The following is a 24,300-nucleotide window of genomic DNA, read 5'->3' as shown; positions in this document are numbered from 1 at the left end:
ATCAGGATGTGCGCCACCTCTACGAAATTTGTCGGACCCTTTGGAACCATTTGGAGCGAGCTTGTCGGTGAAGGAAAGCGAGCGGCACTTGTGTTAACCTCTTGGGCGGGGGCGGCCGGTCCGGCTCGAACAATTAGAGGAACAATTCGTCTCGGCCGGCATTGGGAACAATCAATGTGTTATCTTCGGCCCCAGTAGGGCCGGCTCGAGGGTCCCGGCTAGGGTGATGGCGGTTTCCCATTCTCGAGGCGAGGATGCGGGCGGCGAGCAGAAGAGGTTGAAGGGCACTTTGCCGTCTTAGGATTCTCGGCGAGGATAAGGTAGGGACTATCCGGCCCATGTGACGATGCCCTTGTAGTTACGCTTAGGATAGGGAATTATGATATGAGGAGGGTGATGATAGATCGGGGCGGCGGTGCGGATATCATGTACCACGATCTATTTAAGGGGTTAAGGTTGAAGTTGGAAGATCTTACTCCTTATGATACGCCGTGATAAGCTTTGAAGGGAGAAGCGTTGTCCGAAGGGACGGATCCGTTTGCCCGTTCAATCCGGCTCAGAAACGGTTGAGGTGGATTTCATTGTGGTTGACGCGTACTCTCCATATACAACCATCCTCGCTAGGCCTTGGCTGCACGCGCTTGGAGCTGTCTCCTCTACCTTACATGTTAAAGTTAAATTCCCCTCGGGAGAATGTGTTGAGGAAATCCTCGGCGACGATCGGTAGCCGGGGCGAGTGCATATCGGTGCACGTGCGCATCGGACGAGAAGCCAGGAGCCTTCGGCTTTAATCACCGAAGACTTATAGCGAGTTAACGGCTCGATTCATACGGAATGGTGACAGGAGAGGAGACACATTGTGAGGAGTTAGAGAAATTTCCAATAGCCAATGGCTCAGAGAGGTTCTTCCAGGTCGGCATACTTTTGCCACACCAAGAGAATATCGAATTGTTAGAATTTCTAAAGGACAATATTGATGTTTTTGTGTGGGATCCTTACGAAGCTCCGGGTGTCGATCCGAACTTCATTTGTCATCATTTAAATGTCAACCCAGCTATTGTTCAAAGACGACCACCTCGGCGTTCTTCCGAGAGAACATTCGAGAGGCTGAAGGAAGAGGTGTTTAAACTCGAAAAGGAGGGGCTATCAAAGTTTTCTACCGAATGGTTGGCCCAATACTGATCGTTGTTAAAAAGAATGGAACGTGGGGGGTATGTGTGGACTTTGCGATGCGAACAAGGCTGCCCCAAGGATTCGTTCCCCGATGCCTCGTATTGATCAGGCGAGTGAATGCTACCGTCGGACATCCTAGGATGAGTTTCTGGATGCCTTCCGGGGTTACCATCGAATTCACTTAGCGTTGGAGGACCGAAGACGTTTTCATTACTCCAACGGGAACTATCATTATAAAGTTATGCCATTTGGGTTGAAAAATGCTAGGGCTACCTACCAAAGGATGATGACTAGAATGTTCGAACGGCAAGCGGGAAGACCGTTGAAGTATATGTGGATGATATGGTGGTTAAGAGCAAAAGCAATACCCTCGCACGTGAGAGATCTGGCCGACACCTTCTAGGTGCTAAGAAAGTACAAAAGCTGCGCCTTAACGCCTCGAAAGTGCTCTTTTGGCGTGGGATTCGGAAAGTTTTGGGATACATGATTACCCGCGAGAGGCATCGAGGTGAACCCGGCACGGAGGTCGAGGCTATTCGAATTTGCGGCCGCCTCGGAACCCAAAAGAGATCTAGAAATTGACCGAAATGATTCTTGCATTGAATAGATTTATCTCTCGGTCGAGCCAGGTGTAGTCCTTTCTTCCAATTGTTGAATAAATGGAAAGGGTTCCAATGGACCCGAGGACTGCGCGTTAGCTTTCCAACAACTCAAGCAATATCTTTCTCGGCGCCCATTTGGTCTCGCCCGAGGCGGAAGAGGTTTTGTTTGCTTATCTAGCGGTGGTCATCCATGCGAGTCGGCTGGTCCTTATAAGGAATGAAAGCGGGGTGCAAAGACCGGTCTACTACGTTAGTAAGTCTTTGAATGAGGCCGAGGTGCGCTATACGCCCTTGGAAAAAGCGCTTCGGCCGTAGTCCACGCCACGCGCAAACTTCCTCATTATTCCGGTCTCACAACGCTGGTGGTTCGACCCGATGCCTCTCGGCGAGTGCTACGTAGTGTCGACTACTCGGGCGAGGATAGCAAAGTGGGGGACCATCCTAGGGGGCTTTTGACTTAGAATACAAGCCTCGCATCTCGGTGAAGGGCCGGGTCCTCGGCCGACTTGGTGGCGGGAATTTGCCGAACCATTGCGGAAGAAAGTCTAAAGAGGCCCGCATGGGTGAAAAATCGATTGGTGTGATCACGGTTGCGGTATCTCAGAGCTTGGAAAGTGTATGTTGATGGGGCGGCCAATCGGAAAGGATCGGAGGTGTTGGGCTTGTCTGATTTCCCCCCGAGGGAATTGTTTTCGAAAAATCTCGAGATTGGCGTTCTCGGCCACTAATAATGAGGCCGAATACGAAGCGATCTTGGTAGGCATGAAAATGGTACGTAGAATGGGAGGAAAGGAAATCCATGTGTTCTCGGACTCTCGGCGGTGGTCGGCCGGGTCACGGGGACCATGGAGGCTAGAGATCCAAGGATGCGGGAATATTTGGCCCGGGTCGAGCGTCGGCGGATTGAATTTGACTCCTTCATCTTAACTCGTATCTCTCGGAACGGAAACACCCATGCGGACTCCTTAGCCACGGCGCCGCGTCTTCGGCTCGAGGTTTACCTAGGGTTATCCTCGTTGAGGATTTGCTAGAACCTCTCTTATCGTTGTCAACGCGCCTCGCATTCATTTGATAAGGCTGGTCCTATTTGGATGGACTCGGTCGTGTCTTTTCTTAAGAATGACATCTTCAGGGGACAAATGCGAAGCGGAAAAGATACGTCGAATGGCGCCACGCTTTTGGTTGTCGAGGGATCGAGAAGCTTGTATAAACGATCCTTTTCGGGACCGTACTTGCTTGTGTGTGCACCACGACTCAACGGAAGGGCTCCTGGAAGAAGCTGCATGAAGGAATTTGTGGCGGCCACACCGGGGGAAGATCCTTAGCCCATAGAGCTCGACTCGAAAGGTTATTGGTGGCCTAATATGCGAGAGAGAGGCTCGGGACTATGCCGAGAAAATGTGATCAATGCTAGAGGTTCGCCCAATATCCATCAACCTTTGGTGGGGTTCTTAACCTACTCTCCGGTCCTTGGCCACTTTGCCCAATGGGGATTGGATATAGTGGGGCCATTTTCGAGAGCTGCAGGAAACAAAAGATGGCTTCTTGTGGGAACAGATTATTTCACTAAATGGGTTGAGGCCGAGCCCTTAGCAAATATTAGAGATGTTGATTCCAAAAAAATTGTCTGGAAAAATATTGTCACCAAGTTCGGTATACCACACACACTTATCTCAGACAATGGCGTTTAATTTGACAGCAAGGCCTTTAGCCAATATTGTGGTGACATGGGTATCATAAATAGATACTCCACCCCAGCTTATCCTCAGGGAAATGGGCAAGCCGAGGCCGTTAACAAGGTCATAGTCAGTGGGATCAAGAAGAGGTTGGACGATGCGAAAGGTAGGTGGGTAGAAGAGCTCCCTTATGTTCTGTGGACGTACCGGACCACACCGCGTAGGTCCACGGGAGAAACGCCATTCTCTATGACTTATGGAGCCGAGGCGGTGATACCTCTGGAATCTGGTTTTCCCACCCTAAAGACGAGCTCTTTTAGCCCGGAGAATAACAATGGACTCTTGGAAAAAGGTCTTGATTTACTCGAGGAACGACGCGAGGCAGCTATGGTCCAAATGGCTTATTATCAACAGAAGCTAAAACGGGGATATGATGCCGCGTGAAGCTAAGACCACTTTGCACACAGTGATCTTGTACTGCTAAGGAAAGTTGTAGGCACTTCTAAGAACCCGGCAGGGTAGGCAGGACCAATGAGGAAGGCCCACATCGTATTGTTTCGGTAGCGAGGCATAGGGTCATATCGGCTAGGCGTGACCTAGACGAAAGAATTGCACCACGCCCGTGGAATGTAAATAATCTTAGAAGGTATTATTATTAATAAAATGTGCTTTTGTCAGTTAATATTTCAAAGTTATGAGTACCTCTGACGCTTGCAGCTACTATTCTTAAGAATCAAATAGAAACTTGGTTAAGTGTCGTCCTCGGACCACAAACCTTGTGGAAATTGATATCTTGTCATTTGTTAAACAGAACCTTAGTTATGTCGGGTCCTCGGACCTCCTACTTTGGAAAAATTAACATTTGAAGTTACTGATCTTGAGAATCAAATAGAAACTTGGTTAAGTGGCGTCCTCGGACCACAAACCTTGTGGAAATTGATATCTTGTCATTTGTTAAATAGAACCTTAGTTATGCCGGGTCCTCGGACCTCCTACTTTGGAAAAATTAACATTTAAAGTTCCTGATCTTGAGAATCAAACAGAAACTTGGTTAAGTGTCGTCCTTGGACCACAAACCTTGTGGAAATTGATATCTTGTCATTTGTTAAACAGAACCTTAGTTATGTCGGGTCCTCGGACCTCCTACTTTGGGAAAATTAACATTTGAAGTTACTGATCTTGAGAATCAAACAGAAACTTGGTTAAGTGGCGTCCTCGGACCACAAACCTTGTGAAAATTGATATCTTGTCATTTGTTAAACAAAACCTTAGTTATGTCGGGTCCTCGGACCTCCTACTTTGGGAAAATTAACATTTGAAGTTACTGATCTTAAGAATCAAATAGGAAATTGGTTAAGTGTCGTCCTCGGACCACAAACCTTGTGGAAGTTGATATCTTGTCATTTGTTAAACAGAACCTTAGTTATGCCGGGTCTTCGGACCTCCTATTTTGGGGAAATTAACATTTGAAGTTATTGTTCTTAAGAATCAAACAGAAACTTGGTTAAGTGTCGTCCTCGGACCACAAACTTTGTGGAAATTGATATCTTGTCATTTGTTAAACAGAACCTTAGTTATGCCAGGTCCTCGGACCTCCTACTTTGGGAAAATTAACATTTAAAGTTACTGATCTTAAGAATCAAATAGGAAATTGGTTAAGTCTTGTCCTTGGACCACAAACTTGATTAAAGTTAATTTCTTATTGCGTCTGGAAATTAGCGCCTTACTGGTCATTAGCTCGGATCTTAAGTTCTATATCTTCAAGCGTTAAGCAAATTTATATAAGGAATGGTTCTCGGATCTTACATCCTACTGAAAACACTACCACACATTATAAGAGTTTAATCGTTATATGAGGTTTTTTTTTTTAACCAAGGCATTGTTTAAAATATCTCAACCATGTCGTCTGCTGTTAAGTTTTTAATGCTAAAACATGCGCATGACTGCGTGGAGGTTATGATTGTGCAATCCTTGGAGTTAGATTTGTTTACTCTGACCCTTCTTTTTTTTAGCTATGTACTAATGGGAAACTTTTTCGACAAGTACAAAAAGAATAAAGTAAAAACAGATACAACACGAGTAAAAATCAAACAAAATTGTTCTTCATTAATCATTTAGATATACATTACATATTAAGTCTGAATATAGAGAAAGAGAAGTCCTAAGCTTTTGGAGGAGGATCTTGCTGAGAAGTGCTGGTTGCCTCGGTCTCTTTCAGCTCCAACTCAAAAGGAGATAGAACCTGCTTTCCTTTGTCTGCTGCCTTCGTTGGAGGGACATTGGATTCTACGGTTTGGCTCAGGCCCTTCTCGGCATCCCCGCCTCCTTCCTTTTCTTTATTGGAACTGAAGGTTCGTAGGATCTGGAATTAGCTTTGGGACCATAGGAGGAAGAGCGGGAAGAGTTGTTTCGGGGGTAGGAGCGGCCGAGCGGGGAGCCTTTTCAATCTCCTGTATCTCCGGGGGAAGCCAAACATTCTCGGACTTCCTCGACTCAGGAGGCTAGAGGAACTCTGCTATGTTTAGAGCTTCCCCCGGACTTTCGACCGGTATTCCGGCCTGAGGCCGCGAAAGCCTCGTGTTGCTCCTCGGTGGCGCTACCACTTCCTCGTGACTCGCACCTTGGCAGCGGCTTCTAAAGAGCGTTGAAATGTGTCGGCTTCTTCCTTCATCGGCGCGAGTTCCTTTTCCAAATCCGAGCGTTCTCTTTGGACTCGGGAGAGCTCATCATCTCTTTCATGAAGGAGCTTGCGGCGCCGTCTATGCAGGTCTTCATGGTCTTCGGGTTTGCCTCGGCCCCATTCCTCTCTCTTTTTAGCTCACCTCGGAGATAAGCTTCTCATTTTCGGCAATGGTCGTGCCTAAGGACTTCTCAGGTCTCCATCCGAATTTCAAGCTCGGTCGGCTTTCTTCCTAGTATCTTCTATAAACTTCTCGGCCACGAAGACTTCTGAACGGCACAACGATAAAGTGTGAGGAAATTAGGTATAGCGAGGACACTCATGAATAATCCAATCTTGTTAAAAAATGTAATCTTCCTAAAAAGTTAAACTTACCGGGGCTAGATCCCTTTTTAGGAGACGGGAATAATTGAGGTTGGCTCGTCCTTTCCAAGGTCTCCATATCTTTCGGCGAAGAAGTGGGCGTTCCAACAACGCAAGTGATGGGCATGACCTTGTTGGGCCGCCACTGATGCGGGCCCGCGGGAGATAGGTGCGCCGTCCGACGCAGTCGGGAGACCCGAGTAGCCGATGCTTGGCGCACTTCGGCCACGTCACGATCTCCCGCTTTCAGCTGAGCGGGCCACGCTGCGCTTTATCCGGCTCCTGGCTGGCTGAGCCGGGTGGCGGTTGTTGTCGCGGTTTCTTTGGTTCCTTGTTGCTGTCCCCTCGGCCTCCCCGCTTTCTTTTCTTTTGGGATCCTCGGTGGAAGTTTTGGCTCGATTTGGAGGAGGGAGTGGCAAAGATGGAAGAGCTTGGGACCCCGTCTTTCTCGGCAACCTTCGTAGCTCTCTTGGTTAGGAGATCACCGCATCTGCCCCATATCCTCTTCGGATTCGTCCTACGGTCGGGCAACGACTAACCTGCAATTCCGGAGGCCTCGGTGACTTCTTCTTCCTCGTCGAAGAGTACAACGGCGGATTCCCTCGAGGTCTTTCGGTGTCTTTAAGTTGGGCTTCTATCTCCTCGTCTAGCATGTTTGAAGAAGACACTTGCTCCTCAGGACAACGGTTGCACAGGAGTGTGTAGCTAGAGGGACCGCGGCAATCGGTTGTAAATACGGTATGGTGTTAGGGGCGTCGGGGAGGTCGTGATCGTCCGGGAAGTGAGGTACGGCTACGTTGATCTTCCTACGGCTATGCGGTCACCTGCAATAATGGCGTTCTCTGTGCACAGGAAGTCGAGGATACGGGGATCGTACCCTAGAATCAAGTGAGCGGCCCTAAGTTGTAGGTCTTCGCTGACAAACACCTCGGAGTCCAGTACCCGGTTTAGATCTGCAACGTTGCAGTGGCTCAAGCGTTGTGGGGAGTAAAAAGACCCAAGTGGGCCTATGGGCCTTTGGGCTGTAACATGGAGGACCGACCTGTTCCAGAATTAAACTCTATGAGTTGGCCCGTGAGGGTCGAGGATACGTGAGGGAGAGTTTCACCTCGGACAGGATCCAAGAAGAACTCAAGATTTTATTATAAGGTCAGCACAACTACTGGAAAGACTAATGGATAAAATGGGACATCTTGAATCTTCTAGATGCACGGTATTAAAGAAAATATCAAGAGTAAAGGCCACCTTCGCATTAAAGGCTCTTACCTACCTCACTGGCCGCATTAATGGGAAGGTAGCACGAGTGAGGTGGAAACTTCTAGTCCTTGTTCAAAAGTATCAGGGGAAGGAAGTATAAAAGGGGGTAAAGGCCAAAGAAAGGGGGGCGGTAGCTAAAAAAGAAATTGAGAAATTGTAATCTTTAAGGAAGAAAGAAATACTAAAGAAGTAGTCTCGGCGCTGGGTCTGAGGAGACCCATTGCAATTATTGTTCGTTATTTACTGTATTTGTTTATAAAAAGCCGGTTATCGAGCTCCGTCTTTGCTTTACAGGTTTCGAAGCCCACACTCTACAAATTTTATTGTTTAAGGCTCATTGGGCCTGAGCCCGTGATTGTCTTTGGGTCCAGGTGCAATTGTGCACTTACAGATGTATTCTGCTTCTTAACGCTTCCGCATCTCACATTAATATGTTTATTATTTTTAGCAATTTGTTTCAATAATTTGCACTTTGTCCGCTCAACAATATTATTGATCTTCTTAAAGGCTATAAAAATTTATTGATTTAAAATATAAAATAAATTTAACAAGCTCAAAAATATTAGCCCAACAACAAATTTTACCAAATAACAAACTTAAGCCCAAACAAACCTAAATAACACACATGCGCGCACACACAAAATCCTAAGACAATTCTAAACCAGCCTAATTAGCCTAGGAGAATACCCACACATATCCGACAACACGCAAGACACCCAAAAAAATGGGAAAGGGTCTAAGCGGCCGAAGAGCCAAACACTTAAAAAAAAAAGGAAAAAAAAAAGCCTAACTTTCTAAGTGAGACTTGGGACTGGGATTGGGAGGGGCTGGGCCGCGCTAGCGACAATACAACAAGCACAGGCACATCACAATAGGTGAATTGCAAAAGCAAGAAATAGATCACCACCAGTCCACTGCCCCCAAATTTGGTATTATATCTAATCTCTTTTTTTCTTATTCTTTTTTTTATGGGAATATGAATATCTCTCTCTCATATCTAAGTCTCTAGTGCAAAATTTTATAAATAAAAATCTCTAGTGCAAAAAATTGCTAAACTTCTGTCAGTTGGTTAACTTGATTTGATAATTTGAGTTGTTAAGAAAATAGAAAAAGAACTCTCTACACAGACTACACTCACTGAAAATAGGAGAGAGGGGTAGAGTTCTCTCTTTGATAAAGGTAAAGCAATATTTTTTTAAATAGTTGTGACTAACACAATAACACATCACCCTGTCTGTATTGTGCTTGTCTCTTAGTGCTTACTTGTTAGTGTAATGACTAATGAGTGCTTACGGGCATAGTGCTTGTTGTGTGTAATGAGTGCTTGTTAATGTATTGTAATGTATTAAAAATAACAAAAAATAATAATTGTGTATTTTTTTTTTTGTTGATAGTTTGTTAATGCTAAATGAATGCTTATTTGGAGTTTAATATATATATATATATATATATATATATATATATATATGTATTTGTTTATACTTTTGCCTCCTAACTCCAAGTCCTGATTTCTTTCCTGCTTTTGAGTTATCATGTTTTGAATGTAGGTTTTTCGTACTAGTATTGGTAGTGCTAAAAAGCTATATTACTATTTTTAGCACCACCAAATACCAAAATGTGGCTACATTGGTGGAGCCAAAAAAAATATTATTAAATTATTATGTTCACACTGCTTTTTAATAAAAAAAATCTATTTTGGTTGTGTTCACACTACTTTTTAATGAATTTTTTATATTATTTTAATCAAATAGCTAAAAATATAGATTTATTGATGTTGGGTGTATGGTAAAGCGAGAAGATAAAATAGATAAAATAACTTTTGTGAAATTATATTACTAAATTTATGGCTCCACCAATGTGAATGCTCAAGTGGAGGGATCTAGTTAAAGGCTGTTCATGCATGCTTACTTGGTTAGGATTGGAAAACCTATTATTTATTCTACTTTTTTTTTTTAATGATCACCTATTATTCTACTTAAACCTAGATGATAAAAACAAAGCATGGGTAAGGATTTTTGGACCTATTAGAAATGGGTGCACTCACAGTAATTATTATTTTAATTCCTTCTTTAACTCTTCTAACAAATGGAAAAAATTATGTAAAACAAACTGTAACAATAATCTTCAATTACTCATTTCTTTTATATGTTCTTTATTTTTATGTCGGTTTTTTTTTAGTAATCTATATTTTATATATATATATATATATATATATATATATATATATATATATATATATATATATATATATATATATATATAAACCCCTATTATGTAAATTCACTTTCTATAAAAATATATCAAATATTATAAAAAATTATTTAAAAAAAAATGTAACATGTTTGCGTAGTATTAATTATTTCCTTTGAGATATTATTGTGTTTTTTAAAAACTCTTATGAAACTTATTTAAATTACTTAGGCTAAAAAAAGGTTGTCCCACATAGCCTTAATATAATCCTTTTAAGAATATTATACAGTTTCAACTTATGAAGTTCACTTCTGATGATAGTTTTTTATCATCAAACCAGACCACCAATCAGTTTTTGGTATAGATAGGGATTGAACACCAAATCTCTTATTCAACTATCAGAGACTTTACTAATTGAGCTAACTCGAACCCACATTATTAATTACTATTTAGTTAACCTCATTTCATGTTTGATACAAACTCATGGGTAGAACTCTTTGAAAACTAGTTTGCAAGGGGAGGGTGCCTATATACATTGTTAAGCTTACACTTAATCCATGTGAGACATTGTCCTACATGGATTAAGTTTATATATACATTGTTAAGTTTACACTTAATCCATGTAAGACACTAAGATCATGTGGGACACTTAATCCATGTAGGACACTAAGATCACAACAAAGTTTTATATGTTAGAATTATGTGCCCCCAATTTTACAAATTTTTTTATGTGATAATAAATTACATTTTCATGCACATGATTATTCTGGGTATTTTCATTACTTAAATAAGGCATGGGATATCATTTCTATAGAAAAATCATTTTGATGGTTAAGGAACTAAACTATTTGATTATTCTAGGTCATGGATATTAATTGAATATTAGCACTAGAGCCTACACCTATTGTGCTACTATATGGTAGGATGACTTACTCCATTATTAAGGTAGTGACCTTAAGCAGACAAGTGGGTGAAATGTAACAAGTACATACATTGAGCTAAATCTGATCAATAACACTTTAGGAAGTGATCGATGTCAATAATAATGTTGTTCTATCACAATTTTTCTAATTGTCCTCAAACATGAGAGGTTTACTTGTATTTATTTATTATGCTAAAAAATTTGATGATGTTAAATCGGTGATGTTCATTTAAATTCTATACAAGGATACATTGGGTTATATGTATAACTAGTAGCTAATTTGTGCGATGCACGGAAATAGCTACAAAATGAGATTTAGGAAAAAAGAAAAGCCATTATTTTTTGAGTTGGAGTAGTAAGCAAACACGCGTGAAATTTAAATATTTTAAAAAAATGATATTGGAAGAAATAACACAAAGTTTTATTAGTTAGGTAAAAGAAAGTAATGTTGTTTTATTTATTAGTTTTTTGTGAGAAGAAATAAGAGACAGAATGTTACGTTTCTAGTTTAGTTTGTATTGTATATATAGTATATATAAGATATGTTGTAATACACACACACACACACACACACACCAAAAGGTGCCTATTGAAATGTCATAACTTTTCAAATTTGATATATCAAAAGGTGTTTATTGAAATGTCATAACATTTCATATTGGATATACCAAAATGTGCCTACTAAACAAAAAAAAAACAAAAAAAAAAAAGTCTATTGAATGAAAAAGTGCATATTGATCGGAATGATGCTTATTGAATGAAAAGGTGTTTATTGACAAAAAATGTGTCTATTGAAAAATGAAAAGGCACAACTATTAAGTGTTTTTAAATATATACGTAATATTAATTTATGTAATCACGTGGCACAATGAGTAGTAGTAAAAAAAAAAGTCAAACGTTTCGCATTTATCTTAATATTTGATTACATTTCAAAAATAATTATACTTACATATATAGTATGTTCTATGCCATAGTAAGTAGAGGTGAAGTCTTATTTGTTCCAAATGATGATTTCCTTTAAGCAAAGTAAATATATATATATATATATATATATAATTAAAAAAAATATATATATATATATATATATTTCGTGCATCGCACAGGTTAACGACTAGTTATATATAAATAAGTAAAACATGTAAATGCTCAATAACAAATTCACTATTCTTTAAAGGAGATAGTATATTTAGTTCATAAAAATATAGGAGTTGGACTCAAGAGAAAACTAGGCAGTGACATTTTTCAAAGTGTTTTTCATATATATATAAAATTAATAAAGAGTTTTTCAAAAAAAATTTGGAGTCCATTGGAATTATGATATCAAGATATTAAGGGTTAGATAAGCTAAGGACATGAAAGTGATATTAATCTATTCATAGTGACTAATGGAAAATATAGTGTAGTAAACTGATGAATGTATAAATTGAAAGTAAAAAGAATTCACTCGTAATTCTCTAATCTTTAATTTAGCTATGTTGGTGGACATTATTGCAATTTGTAAAAATCCAAAATGTTTACTTGATATGATTGAGGAAATTAAGGTATAATTTTTTTAAAAGTTTCGAGTTAGTTCAATAGCCTTCTAAAGGTATTGACCGATCGTATCCTATGGCTGAAGATTGAGATCCCTAAATATCCCCGTCCAATCTCTCTACACGGTTTGCAAAGGTCTTATAAATAAGACATATCATGTTAATGGTTGGCCATCAGGAATGTTTTGTGGTACTTCAACCGTCTACAAAGCCCTTAAAAAAAAAAAAAATAAAGCAACAGAGAAGTGAATACCTTGAGACAACACAGGTTTGCATCTTTGTTCTATTCATAATCCAAGATTGTATGGTATAATGATCTTTGAGTGAAAATAGAACTTTTTATTTGCTATTACTTATGTAAACTAACATTGTGTACCATTATAGTTCACTTGAGGTAGATAATATTTGGTCTAGGCAATTCTTTTTCTTTTTCTTTTCTGTAAAATTATTAGACTAGTAAACCTTAGAGTGTAAACTTAAGATTTTATGTATTTATTAAATTTTAATTCCTTATTTACCCATTTGTATTAAAAGGAAAACAAAAATAATATGCTTAGCTTTATAGTTTTTATTTACGCAAAAATGCAATTCACTTCCGTTAACTTTGTCCGTGTGTGTATTAAAAATATTTAGTATTCTAAAAAAAAAAAACTTTGTCCAAAAAATATTTTAATCATTTAAAATTAAAGTTGGTCATTTTAGTCCAATAACTTTACCCCAAAATTATTTTAGTCATTTAAGTTTGAACATGATCATTTTACTCTGGTAAATTTACCTACAAATCATTTTAATTCTATGAATTGATCGTTTTGAGTGATTTTGGGCAAAGTTACCAGACTAAGTGAGTCCTTAAAGGATTCAAATAATTTTTGGGTAAAGTTATTAGACTAAAATGACCAACTTTAAAGGATAAATAATTTTTTGACAAAGTTACCAAATGACGATTTTCAAAGAAAAGAATTTTGTACAAAGTAAGCTAACGTAAATTATTATTATTATTTGTGCCATGGGAAAGTGTTAGATAACCCAACATGTGAGGCTTGTGATGCTGAAGCCAAGAGTGGAGGGCATGTGTTCTAGGATTTCATAACAACTCGAGAAGCTTGGAAGGTCACAGGAATCTCATTTGATGCTCACGATTTGTCCTTTCCTGAATTCGCCGACTTCCTGTTGTATCTAATGTACATTGGGCACTTCGAGGATGAATTACTTGAGCTGATTGTCATGGTGACTTAATGCTTGTGGTTTAGTCGCAATGAATGTCGCCAAGGTCGAGCTCGGCTTCAAAGTTCAACAATAGTTCTATTAGAGGAGTTTCAAATTGCCAATTTTAAATTGCCACATCTATCGTCTAGGAAGGAAGCAACTTGGATTCCTCCCGGTCCCCCATGGTACAAGATTAATGTCGATGGTGCCACATTCTCCATAACTCATTACTTTGGAGTTGGAGTAGTCATCAGGGATAATGCAGGGAGGGTCACGACTGCTATGAGCATGAAGATACCTCGTCCACTGGGATCGTTGGAAAGAGAAGCAAAGGTAACGGAGGAGGGGGTGCTTTTTGCATGGGATGTGGGAGTTCGTGAGGTAGTGTTTGAATGTGTCTCATTGATTGTAGTTGAAGCCTTGAACGGGACTTGTGAAGCTCCAGTGATTATAAGCAATATTATTGATGGCATTCCACATCGGATGAATGAATTCAAAGATGCAAAGGTAGTTCATGTTAGAACACAAGGGAATCACCCGGCACATTGCTTAACACATAACCAATATGGACTGAGGAAAATCCTCCGATCATTAAATCAGTTTTGATTCAAGATGTATTATTTTTAACCTCTTCTTAATAAAATTATAATTTTCTAATAAAAAAAATTATTAATATTTTTATTTATTTATGAGTCATGCTAACGAGTGTCCGTAGGGTATTTGTTCACAATTCATTTTAAGAAAATTTTGACACCACTTTTATGAGAAATGAGAAAAGTTGTCAAAACATTAATTCTTTTTTTTTTCTTTTCACATAAAATTTTTTTTTAAATAAATTATAAACCAATATTCTAAGAACATTTGTTAGCATTTTCTTTTATTTATTTTGTATATGAAAAAAAATATATAGGCCATACCGAATTGTACTAATCTAACAAAAATTGGGTAAAGACCGTACATTTTAAAATCCGTCAAAAAAATTGGGTAGAGACCGTACATTTTAAAATCCGACTGGCTCATCTAAGCGCTGAGGGCGTGAGGACATGCCAATCAGGCCTGGCTCAACTAAGCCCAATAACGGTTCATAAACCTTTGCCCAATGACTCAAGCTTATTCTCATCAAGCCGATTCTGTACGGCCAGCTCAAGTTCACTACCACTCTCACATCTTCTCGAATAGGTGATCTATTTTGCCCCTTTTTCGTTTATTTTATTTCCCTCAACCTTCTAATCTTTTTAAACAATGGTTATTCTTAAATTTACTCTTATCAAATAAGAAATTTAGATATTAATAATGTTATATAATCTAGTGCTAGTCTCATAGACATATTCATAAATTAATAAAAATAAAATACATAAAGTAATAACAATTAAGAGAGATTAATTCAGAATAATATATATATTGTTGGGAATATTACACAAAATAATAATGAAAGAATAAGTTTAACACAAAACACAAACAGAAAATAAATAATTTGGAAGCACTAGATCGTTTTCTTTAGACAATATATGCCCCATACACTATTGTTGCTAAATGGTATGTCCCCAAGATACAACCATAATGTTGGGTTCTACAGATAGCAATTCTGAAGAATGACCATATGATTTCTTGTGTTTCTCTCTAACTTACTATTTTGTGAAATTAGTTATTTTTTCAAGTGAGCATAAGCCTCTATTTATATTCATAAAGTTATATTTCATCAAAAGGCACGTATGGAGAGTTAAAATATTTCATAAAACCATTAATAAAGCTTGAAACATTTTCAACCTTTCTAAACAGTTACTAGAAAATTTTACAGAAAATCATGTTTCACGATTTTCAATCGGTCGAAAATTACTTTCGATCGATCAGTGCTCTTTTCGATCGGTCGAACAGGAATCTAACAGTGATTGAGACATCTAGAAACTCCATGATTATTTTCTTACCATTTTCGATCGATCGAACCAAAGCTTCAATCGATTGAAATTACTGATTTTTAAATTTTCACTTAGAAATTTTTAGAACTTGAATTTTCACTTTATACAATCATATTCTCCAAACTCAAATATCATTATTACAATATATCCTTGTATATACCTACATATACAACACACACACACACACACACACACATATGTGTGTGTGTGTGTGTGTGTGTGTGTGTGTGTGTGTGTATTGAGATTAATTTACATCATGATTTTTCATGCTCGAGGGCGTGAGCCCTTCATTATTATTACTAGTATGTATGTAGTCATGTGCATATGCACGGATACAATTAAAAACAATTACAATTATATTATTTAAATTATACACTTTTTTTAGAAGAGTTTCAAATTATATATAATATGAGCTTACACTTTTTTTAAATCATATATTTTTAAAATATGTAATGGTTTCTCATTATATGATTTAGAATTTAATTGGCTATACACTCTTTGATTTTTGCACCAAATAATTCACATGCCACAAAAATTAAAAATGTAGATGGACACATGACAAGAAATTGGACTCCAATTGAAATCCAATTTAGAATCTAATTGAATTTGGACTCTTCCATTTTTAAATTCAATAATTCACTTGTCACAAAATTAAAAATTAAATAGGACACGTGGTGCAAAATTAAAAATCCAATTAAAATCTAATTGAATATTCTTTGATTTTTGGTTATTAATATATACTAGCTTGCAATCACATGCATATGCATTGATACACTTATATATATATATAATAAGATGCATAATATAATTCCTATATATTTATATATAATTTAAATACTATTGATAGCCATTTTTATATTTTGTTAACTCTTTAAAAAAATTTGTAAGGATATTATTAGGTATAAAATGTAAATTTTCTATTGTTTTTAAAATAATCGTGAAGCACTTTTTTTATGATTCATTTATTCTAGACTCTTTGGTTTTTGTACTTAATAACTTAGTTGGATGAATATTTATGATTTGATCCTACATTTAATTATAAAATTAAGAAATAAAACTCTTTAAGAATAAATAGTTTATGACACATGGCTCAAAATTGAAACTCTAATTTGGAATTTAATTTGAGTCTCTCGGCTTCACCTATTAATGTTATATATAGACTAATATGTAACTCATGCTTACGCACAAGAATGATGAATTATAGTGGTGCAATTGATATTAGCTTAGGTTATTAAACACATAAGACATAGTTTGATTAGTATATTTGGAGGTAGTAAAATAGTTTTTTCTTGCAATTTTCATGATATTAGTTACGTCAAGTTTCTCATTATATTGGTATTACGTATATAATTTTGAAAATCACTATCAAATACTACATATACAATATCAATTTACAATTATTGTCTGTAAAATTCTACTAAATACAACATAATTTAAAATAATAAATTTATCAAATAATATCTCTTAAATTGAATGGGGATATTGTATGAGATCATTCAATTCAATTACAGTTTGTTATGTTTAATATCTTTGCATACAAAATATTTGAATAGAAACTGTATAAAAAAAATATACTCATTAGTTCAAAGAAAAAATAACAGAAAAAATTTAAACAATTTAATTTGTATAGAAAGCTAACAAAAGCAACACCCAATTTTGATTCTAATTGAATTTTCTATAAACTATGGTTTTAAAGAAAATTATATATATAAAACCTAGTTAGTAATGTACTGTACATAGTCATGGTATATTACATAAATGACTTATAAATTTGAATTATTTTTAGTTGTATAATTAGGTTTTTTATAGTTAATTTATATTAGACTTCTTGTTTTCTATACTAAAAATGACTAAATTAACTTATTTAACACAAAAATTTAAAAACTTAGATTAAATAAGACACGTGGTGTATGATTAAACTCTAATTGAAATCAAATTTTTACACTAAATTAACTCACTTAGCACAAAATTTAAAACTTAAATTAGATGGTACACAACGCCAAATTAGACTCCAATTGAATTGCAACTTAAATTCCAATTAGATTTTCTCTCAACCTTATCTATTAATATATATATATTTGGATAATTATGTTATTGCATACATTTGGTGAAACTATTCCACTAGCCTTTTTGTTTTTGTCTACAATCTCATTGTCTAAATAAAGAAAAAGAAAAATCGTAATGACTATTATAATATTAACAGCAGTAATAATGAATTGCCAATTAATTAATACCATTTTCAAAAAGAATAAAATATATTGAACAGCTTCTTTTGCATCCTTTTCTCTTCATTTTCTATAGAGCAACACTAAAATAGTAAAATTAGGGCTTCAACGGCCTCGCATGAGACTTTGAAAAAGATAAAATTGATGGACATGAACAGACGGACATAAAATGGAATAGTTGCAAAACTATAGGAACAAAAATTGAACCTTTTAAAGTTTAAGGATGAAAACCAAAAATTATGTAAGGTTTAAGTTCGAAAAATTATATTTTAACCCTTTCTCTTATTATATTATTTTATAGCCCTACTTGTATGGACATTTTTGAATCACAAATCCTAGTCTGATCTTCTTTGTCCAACATGTATAACATTAAATTCTTCACACCACACATTTGAAATAAAAGCAAAGACTTTAAATTAATTATTAAGCAAATTAATGATATTAATGATATCTTTTTCTTACTTTGTATTCGTAGTGGGGTAGGGCATGTAGAAAGGCCATCATTCAAGGGGTTCGAAATTCCTTTGCCCATCCACTTTTACAACCGTAGTAAACGCTAGAAGAGCTTCTACGCTTAGCAATACAGTGTCGTCATTTGAGTAAGTGAGAATTATTATCACTTCAGTTCAGTCAACCCTAGGAAAAAGGATAGAGAAAAAGAGAAATCCTTCATTTTGAATATTTCTATTCCCATCGGCATTGTTTACTGTTTAGGATAGAGCCCCTTGCTTTCCCACTTCTGAGTCAAAAAGAAAACTCTATATATAGGTTTAGGGAACATCTTTAACAGCACCTAAATATTTCTTTGACGATGGCAGAAGATTACTAGATAACAAAAATATTATTTTAACCAGAAAAATCGGAAGAAAAAAGAGAAGTTTGATCCCTATTAAGATTCCAAACTGTTTGGCTTAATTAAGATCAAATTTAGTGAGATATTATGCCATGCAAATGCAGAAGGTTGAATAATCTGTTCCTCTTTAACCTACCTGAATTGCCGGATAAATAAGGTGCATCTAAAAACTGAACCATACACAAAAGCCCTTTTACTACGTACCCCAACCCCCAAAAAATAGTAGTAATACACAAACCATATATGTAAAGTAAATGGAAACAGGAATGTGACAAGGTTACACTTACATTAATACATACGAATTGAGCCAAAAAGAAAGGCAAAAGAGCACCTTAACCCAACAAATAAAGCTTGCACGCCAAGGGAATAATTTTTCATCATTTGATAAGACCCATGATGAAAACATTTTTCTCACAAAGATTCACACAATAGACAATAGTGAGAGATAGAAATTGGGATTGGTCAGAAAAAGAAAGAGTTTTCGGGATCATCACCAATCATTTGGATCCTGCAAAAATAAACCCATTAGTGGGAAGTGATATAAAGTCGGTCCCTTGGCGTGCTATGGACGACAATTTGGTCTTGCCCTTCTATTTCTAGCCCTTTTGTTTGTATCAAAAGTCGCACTTCATTTTACTTCTTTATATTCACACTCTAAAAGTCATGTTAGAAAATCTTAAAAAGTAAAATGATAAGATCCTAGTCCCCTGAATTATTATAAGCCACCGTTAGATCTTGTAGTTCGTTTTGAACCTGACTGGTAGATAAATTTCAAGACTTGTCAAACAAAGTTAAGGTAAACAGATGGTTGAAACTTGAAAGCAGTTAAACCCAATTGGGTTCTCCAAAAGAAATGGTAGGGCCAACTCATAGTCAATATATTGGGACTACATTCATGTGTTCAACTTATATCATTACTGTAATTATGTTGTAATTATTTCTTTTTTACATTATATATATATATATATATATATATATATATATATATATATTATATCGGTGAGTAATTTACCTTATCTCTGGTGCTTTTTTTTTTTTTGTTGAGAAACACACACACACACACACATACATATATATATATATATATGGGAATGAGATGAAATAAGGGAATATACTCACACGTTAACACTAAAACTGCATGCCGGCAGTTAGTGTCGTGGAGTAAGTGATAAACTCATTCTCAATATCACACCTTATCCATTTCTCCTTTAAAAAAAAAGAAAAGAAAGATATCTCATCCATATATACTAGGTTAAAATGGTTAAATCCTTGATATATATATTATTGATTTCATTAATAGTTTGGAGGTTTTTTAGTTTGACTGACTTAATTATTTGAGTTTTCATGATATGGTAAAATTTATTCCTTTTAAAAATTAATGTTAAGTTTTATTTCCTTGTCTATTAAGAAAAATATTCTTTTGTATGGAGATGCCTGAAGTTAAAAAAATATATTCTTCATCCATCAATAAAATAGTATTAAAAACTCATATATAGACAACACTATTAAAGCACTAGCATCCAAGGATGCAAAAAAAGTTTTATTTTACATCATAAAAATCTACTTTATCTATTTTACCATCCCATTTTACAACTCACCAAACATCTCAGTTTCTATTTTTACATACAACTTATTAAAATAATATAAACTATACTAACAAATAATGAGTAATACTACAACCACAAACTATTTTTACAAAATGTTGATGTGACCAACCTCTTATTAGTTTTCATCTAGGCCCACCATTAATATTACTTTTTCATTTACCAAAAATCACTCATCATATCAGCAGTTTGTGAAATTTTTTATAAAGTAGTTTGCATCTCTAGCATTATTCACAAATAATATAAACAAATCAACCCTCTCTTCTCTCTCATCTCTATCTTCCCTCTCTTCCTCTCTCTCCATCAAATCCACATAACCACATTCTGAACCACACAGCCACATTCCAACCCACACAGCCACCACCATCGAACCACAACAACCCACAGCCAAAATTCCAAACCACGCCAAACCCACACATCCTACAACCCACACCCATCAAACTCACACCCATCAAACCCATGCCCATCAAACCCATGCCTACCATGACCAAGCCACCACCCCATGACCCATCGGCAACCCACAACCCATAAACCCCAAAAAAGGATCTCGAAACCCAGAGCCCACAAAACCCGAAACCCATGCCACCACCATTGAAATTTTCGAAATTGAAACAACCAACCCATGTCGATTCAAAGAAGCCCCAACCATCATACACATCCCTACACCACTGAAACAACCAACCCACATTGAAACAACATAGCACCACCAAAAACCCACACTGATCCAAAATCAAACAAGCCCTAACCACCGAAATCAAGTCAAACCATGTCGCTGTCTACCAGATTCAAACCCACGAAAGTGTGGGTGATGGTGAGAGAGAGAGAGAGAGAGAAGAAACTATTGGGAAGAGACAAGAGAGACACAGAGGGATGAGAGAGAAAGATATATGTTAATAAAATAATTTATTTTACGTTTACAACTGATGAACAGTAAGTTGCAAATCTAGCAACTTACTGTAGCTAGATTGTATAATGTTTTAGAAATACAACCCTAGATGTAGCATGTTTTGGCCCATATAAAGTACTGGGGGGATTTTACACCTTCCAATGCTAATGCTCTAAAGGGTTTGAAGTGGTAGTTTTGTTGTATGCGAGAGTTAGAAGACAATTTTTTTTTTCTTAGAGAGTTACAGACAAGTTTTGTCTAGTCTATTAATACAAGGGTATGTTTAAGTGTATTTAAGTTTTGGGTTAATTCTTTTTGTGAGTGTTATTGGAGATATTTAATATTAAATTTTTTTAATGAATTAATTAAATAATAAGTTGACGAGAAGAGTTGGAAATTTATGTGTTCAATGAATCTTAAGCAATGAGAAGAATCGCAATTCAATTATATTTATTCGTATGTTCACCAATAGTGAGTTTTGTAAAAGTTTATGTATGGTTATAGTTCATATTATTAATAGTGGATTTTTAATGAGGATTAATTAACCATGAAATATAGGCATATAGTTTATATTATTTCCTGTATTTTTGTTGATCTTTAATTGTATTGATTTGGTTGAGGTATGTGCTGCACTGCTGCAGTTTTCTCCTCTAAGTGAGAGCTATCAAGCGAACTGTTAAACAAAAGTTAGATTTGAAAATTCATTACCGCAAATAATTAATTTGCCTCTTTCTCGCCCATCTGTTTGGAGGAGTGAACTCTCCAAAAGCTTAGACAATTAAGGATTTTCCAGGATTTTACACACCTAATTCCCATATGAAGAGTTAGATAGAACCCATACCTAGAGATAAAACCCTCATCAATTTCTCTACCTTCTCTCTCTCACAATTGCCAAATTTAAGAGAGGAGATTAAATCCATCATACACAAACCAACGTTCAGAGTTATTGCGTTGATTGGAGCTTGGGATCCATTAGAAAGCTAGGATTGCCAAGGAGACTTAGAGATTGCAATTGGAGCTCGATTGTTAATTCAATAACTAAAGGAGAGAAAAGATTAGAGGGCTCAAGTACATTGTCACTTCATAGCTTAGTGTAATTGGTATTTAAGATGTACAGGACTATTTAGTATTTTCTCTACTATATCGATCATTTTGGTGGTGAGACACCATGAAGAGGTTTTTCAACCAGATACTCAAGTTTTCCTCTTTGTAAACATTTTAGTTGTCGAAAATGTGGACTTATCAAAAATGGTATAAACATATTATTTAAATATTTAGGTTAATATCTGGGCTTATAAAAAATGAGGATATAAACATATTGACATGTACGGACACATATCATTCTCTTAATTTGCTAAACCAAAATCACTTCTACTATGAATTTAACGAGTAATTCTTAGGTACTCTCAAAGTACGAAAAATGACACTCCTTCTTCTCATATTCATAGTGGGGTCTGCTCATTAAATTCATAGTGGGGTCTACTATGAATGTGAGAGGAGGGAGCACCATTTCACTATACTCCAGGAGTACCTAGGAATTTTCCGAATTTAACAAACCCTTGTATTTAATACAATAATAATAATAATAATAATAATAATAATAATGGTTTAAAAGTATTTAGGTCACAACCGAAATGCTCTTACCAATAGCGACAATGTAGATTAGCATGAGGACAAATGTAGATATGTGGTGAGATTTCGAAGAACTTTGTAGTGAACATCACCATTAATATAATATACACCATTAATATAACATACACCATAGTTTTGCCTCTAGCTAGGTCCCAGAACTATTATTAAAAACAACTAATAAGGGCCACCTTATTGTGAACATTAAATAAGAATTTAGCAAACAGATTTTAAAGTTTTAAACACCTTTTTAAACGGTCAAAATGTAATCCACCAATATCATAACAATATGACCCTCCTCCATGGTTTGCAGCTACTTTGGAGTGATATGGATTCCATCGTTATATATAGTGCTCTCTTTAATTAGGTCTCGCTTAAAAAAGGAGAGTCGGTGAGCATTTCATTAACTTATCACACTGTCCTACTCGTTTTAAATTAATCAACTGCACTTACGTTACGTAATGAATTATATATATATGATAGGGGATAAAACCAACATGACGGTACAGTCACGAAATCGCTATGATGGTGTGACGGGTTATATGACCATAGTGGACGGATGCATATAATTTCTCTCGTCGTTCTCCGGGCTACCTCAGATCGCACTATGTGATTAGGGCTGACGTGGCCTTGATTGTAATTCACGCCAACATGTATACGAAGAATTCTTGCGCTGCACGTTAGCCTTGATTGAAGATTCATATAAGGAAAAGAACTCTAAGAGATACGAAATTTCACGAGTCACTCTCCTAGAAGGAAAGGATTTCTTGACCAAGGCGAGAATTTTGGCCCTACGCTACTATGTATACTCCAAAACCCTCATAAAGCAAGGTACGCACAATTATCTCAACTCTGGCACTCTAGGGTTGAAAAAATAAGACTCTAACTTGACCTTCGGAGGGTTTTTGGCCGGCACCACACCGGTGCTCTCCTTTAGGTCCTCTTTTTTCCCTCTTTTGCAGGTGTTGCTTTGGCGAGTAGAGTGCTTGCGACTTACTGGTGATTTTTCGGCATCATCAGTTGGCGCCGTCTGTGGGAAATAGAAAATCTTTCGATTACTTTAGCCTCGCTCTATTCCTGAGACAAAGAGTTGCATGGTACTCACTCGATCGATGGCAACAAACAACAACCAAGGCGACGAACCGCACGCCACAGCTCTAGAGAGGCAGGTCCAAACGCTTGCGGCGGCGGTTGAGCGCCTCACCAAGCAGAATCATGATTTGGAAGAACAATTGTGACAAAGGACCGCACACCCAAGTGCACTAGAGGAAGACCAGGAGGGCGCTAGTCCGGAAGGAAGGAACGCAGAAAGACCTGAGGGCAGCAACGCTCCAACTAGACCCGAGCGACAAGAAACCAATCGACCATCTGTCTCAGACACTTTGCCGACTCACATAGCCACCGAAATGCAGAAGATGAGGGAACGCATGGATGTGATGATGAACGCCCTTAGAGGGCGGGTATCCAGCAACCTGGACGACCAAGTCCATAGAACAGATTCGCCTTTCACAGCGTTGGTGAATTCATGCCCCGTTCCTCCAAAGTTTCGCATGCCCCATGTGGAAAACTACGACGAATCCAAAGAC

The 24,300-nt window shown here is 36.8% G+C and overlaps 1 protein-coding gene across 1 annotated transcript; it reads left to right on the top strand.

The window, feature by feature from the left end:
• Positions 1-834: 834 nt before the first annotated feature.
• Positions 835-14,207, top strand: LOC142628751 (uncharacterized). Its single transcript, XM_075802791.1, has 2 exons — positions 835-902; positions 13,646-14,207. The coding sequence occupies exons 1-2, from the start codon at positions 835-837 to the stop codon at positions 14,205-14,207; spliced, it is 630 nt and encodes a 209-aa protein (XP_075658906.1).
• Positions 14,208-24,300: the final 10,093 nt, after the last annotated feature.

Source organism: Castanea sativa, chromosome 3 (assembly GCF_040712315.1).
Source record: "Castanea sativa cultivar Marrone di Chiusa Pesio chromosome 3, ASM4071231v1".
In the NCBI taxonomy this organism is placed as follows: Eukaryota; Viridiplantae; Streptophyta; class Magnoliopsida; order Fagales; family Fagaceae; genus Castanea; species Castanea sativa.
Note: the sequence above shows the minus strand (reverse complement) of the source record. Positions and strands in the feature narration are given on the sequence as shown.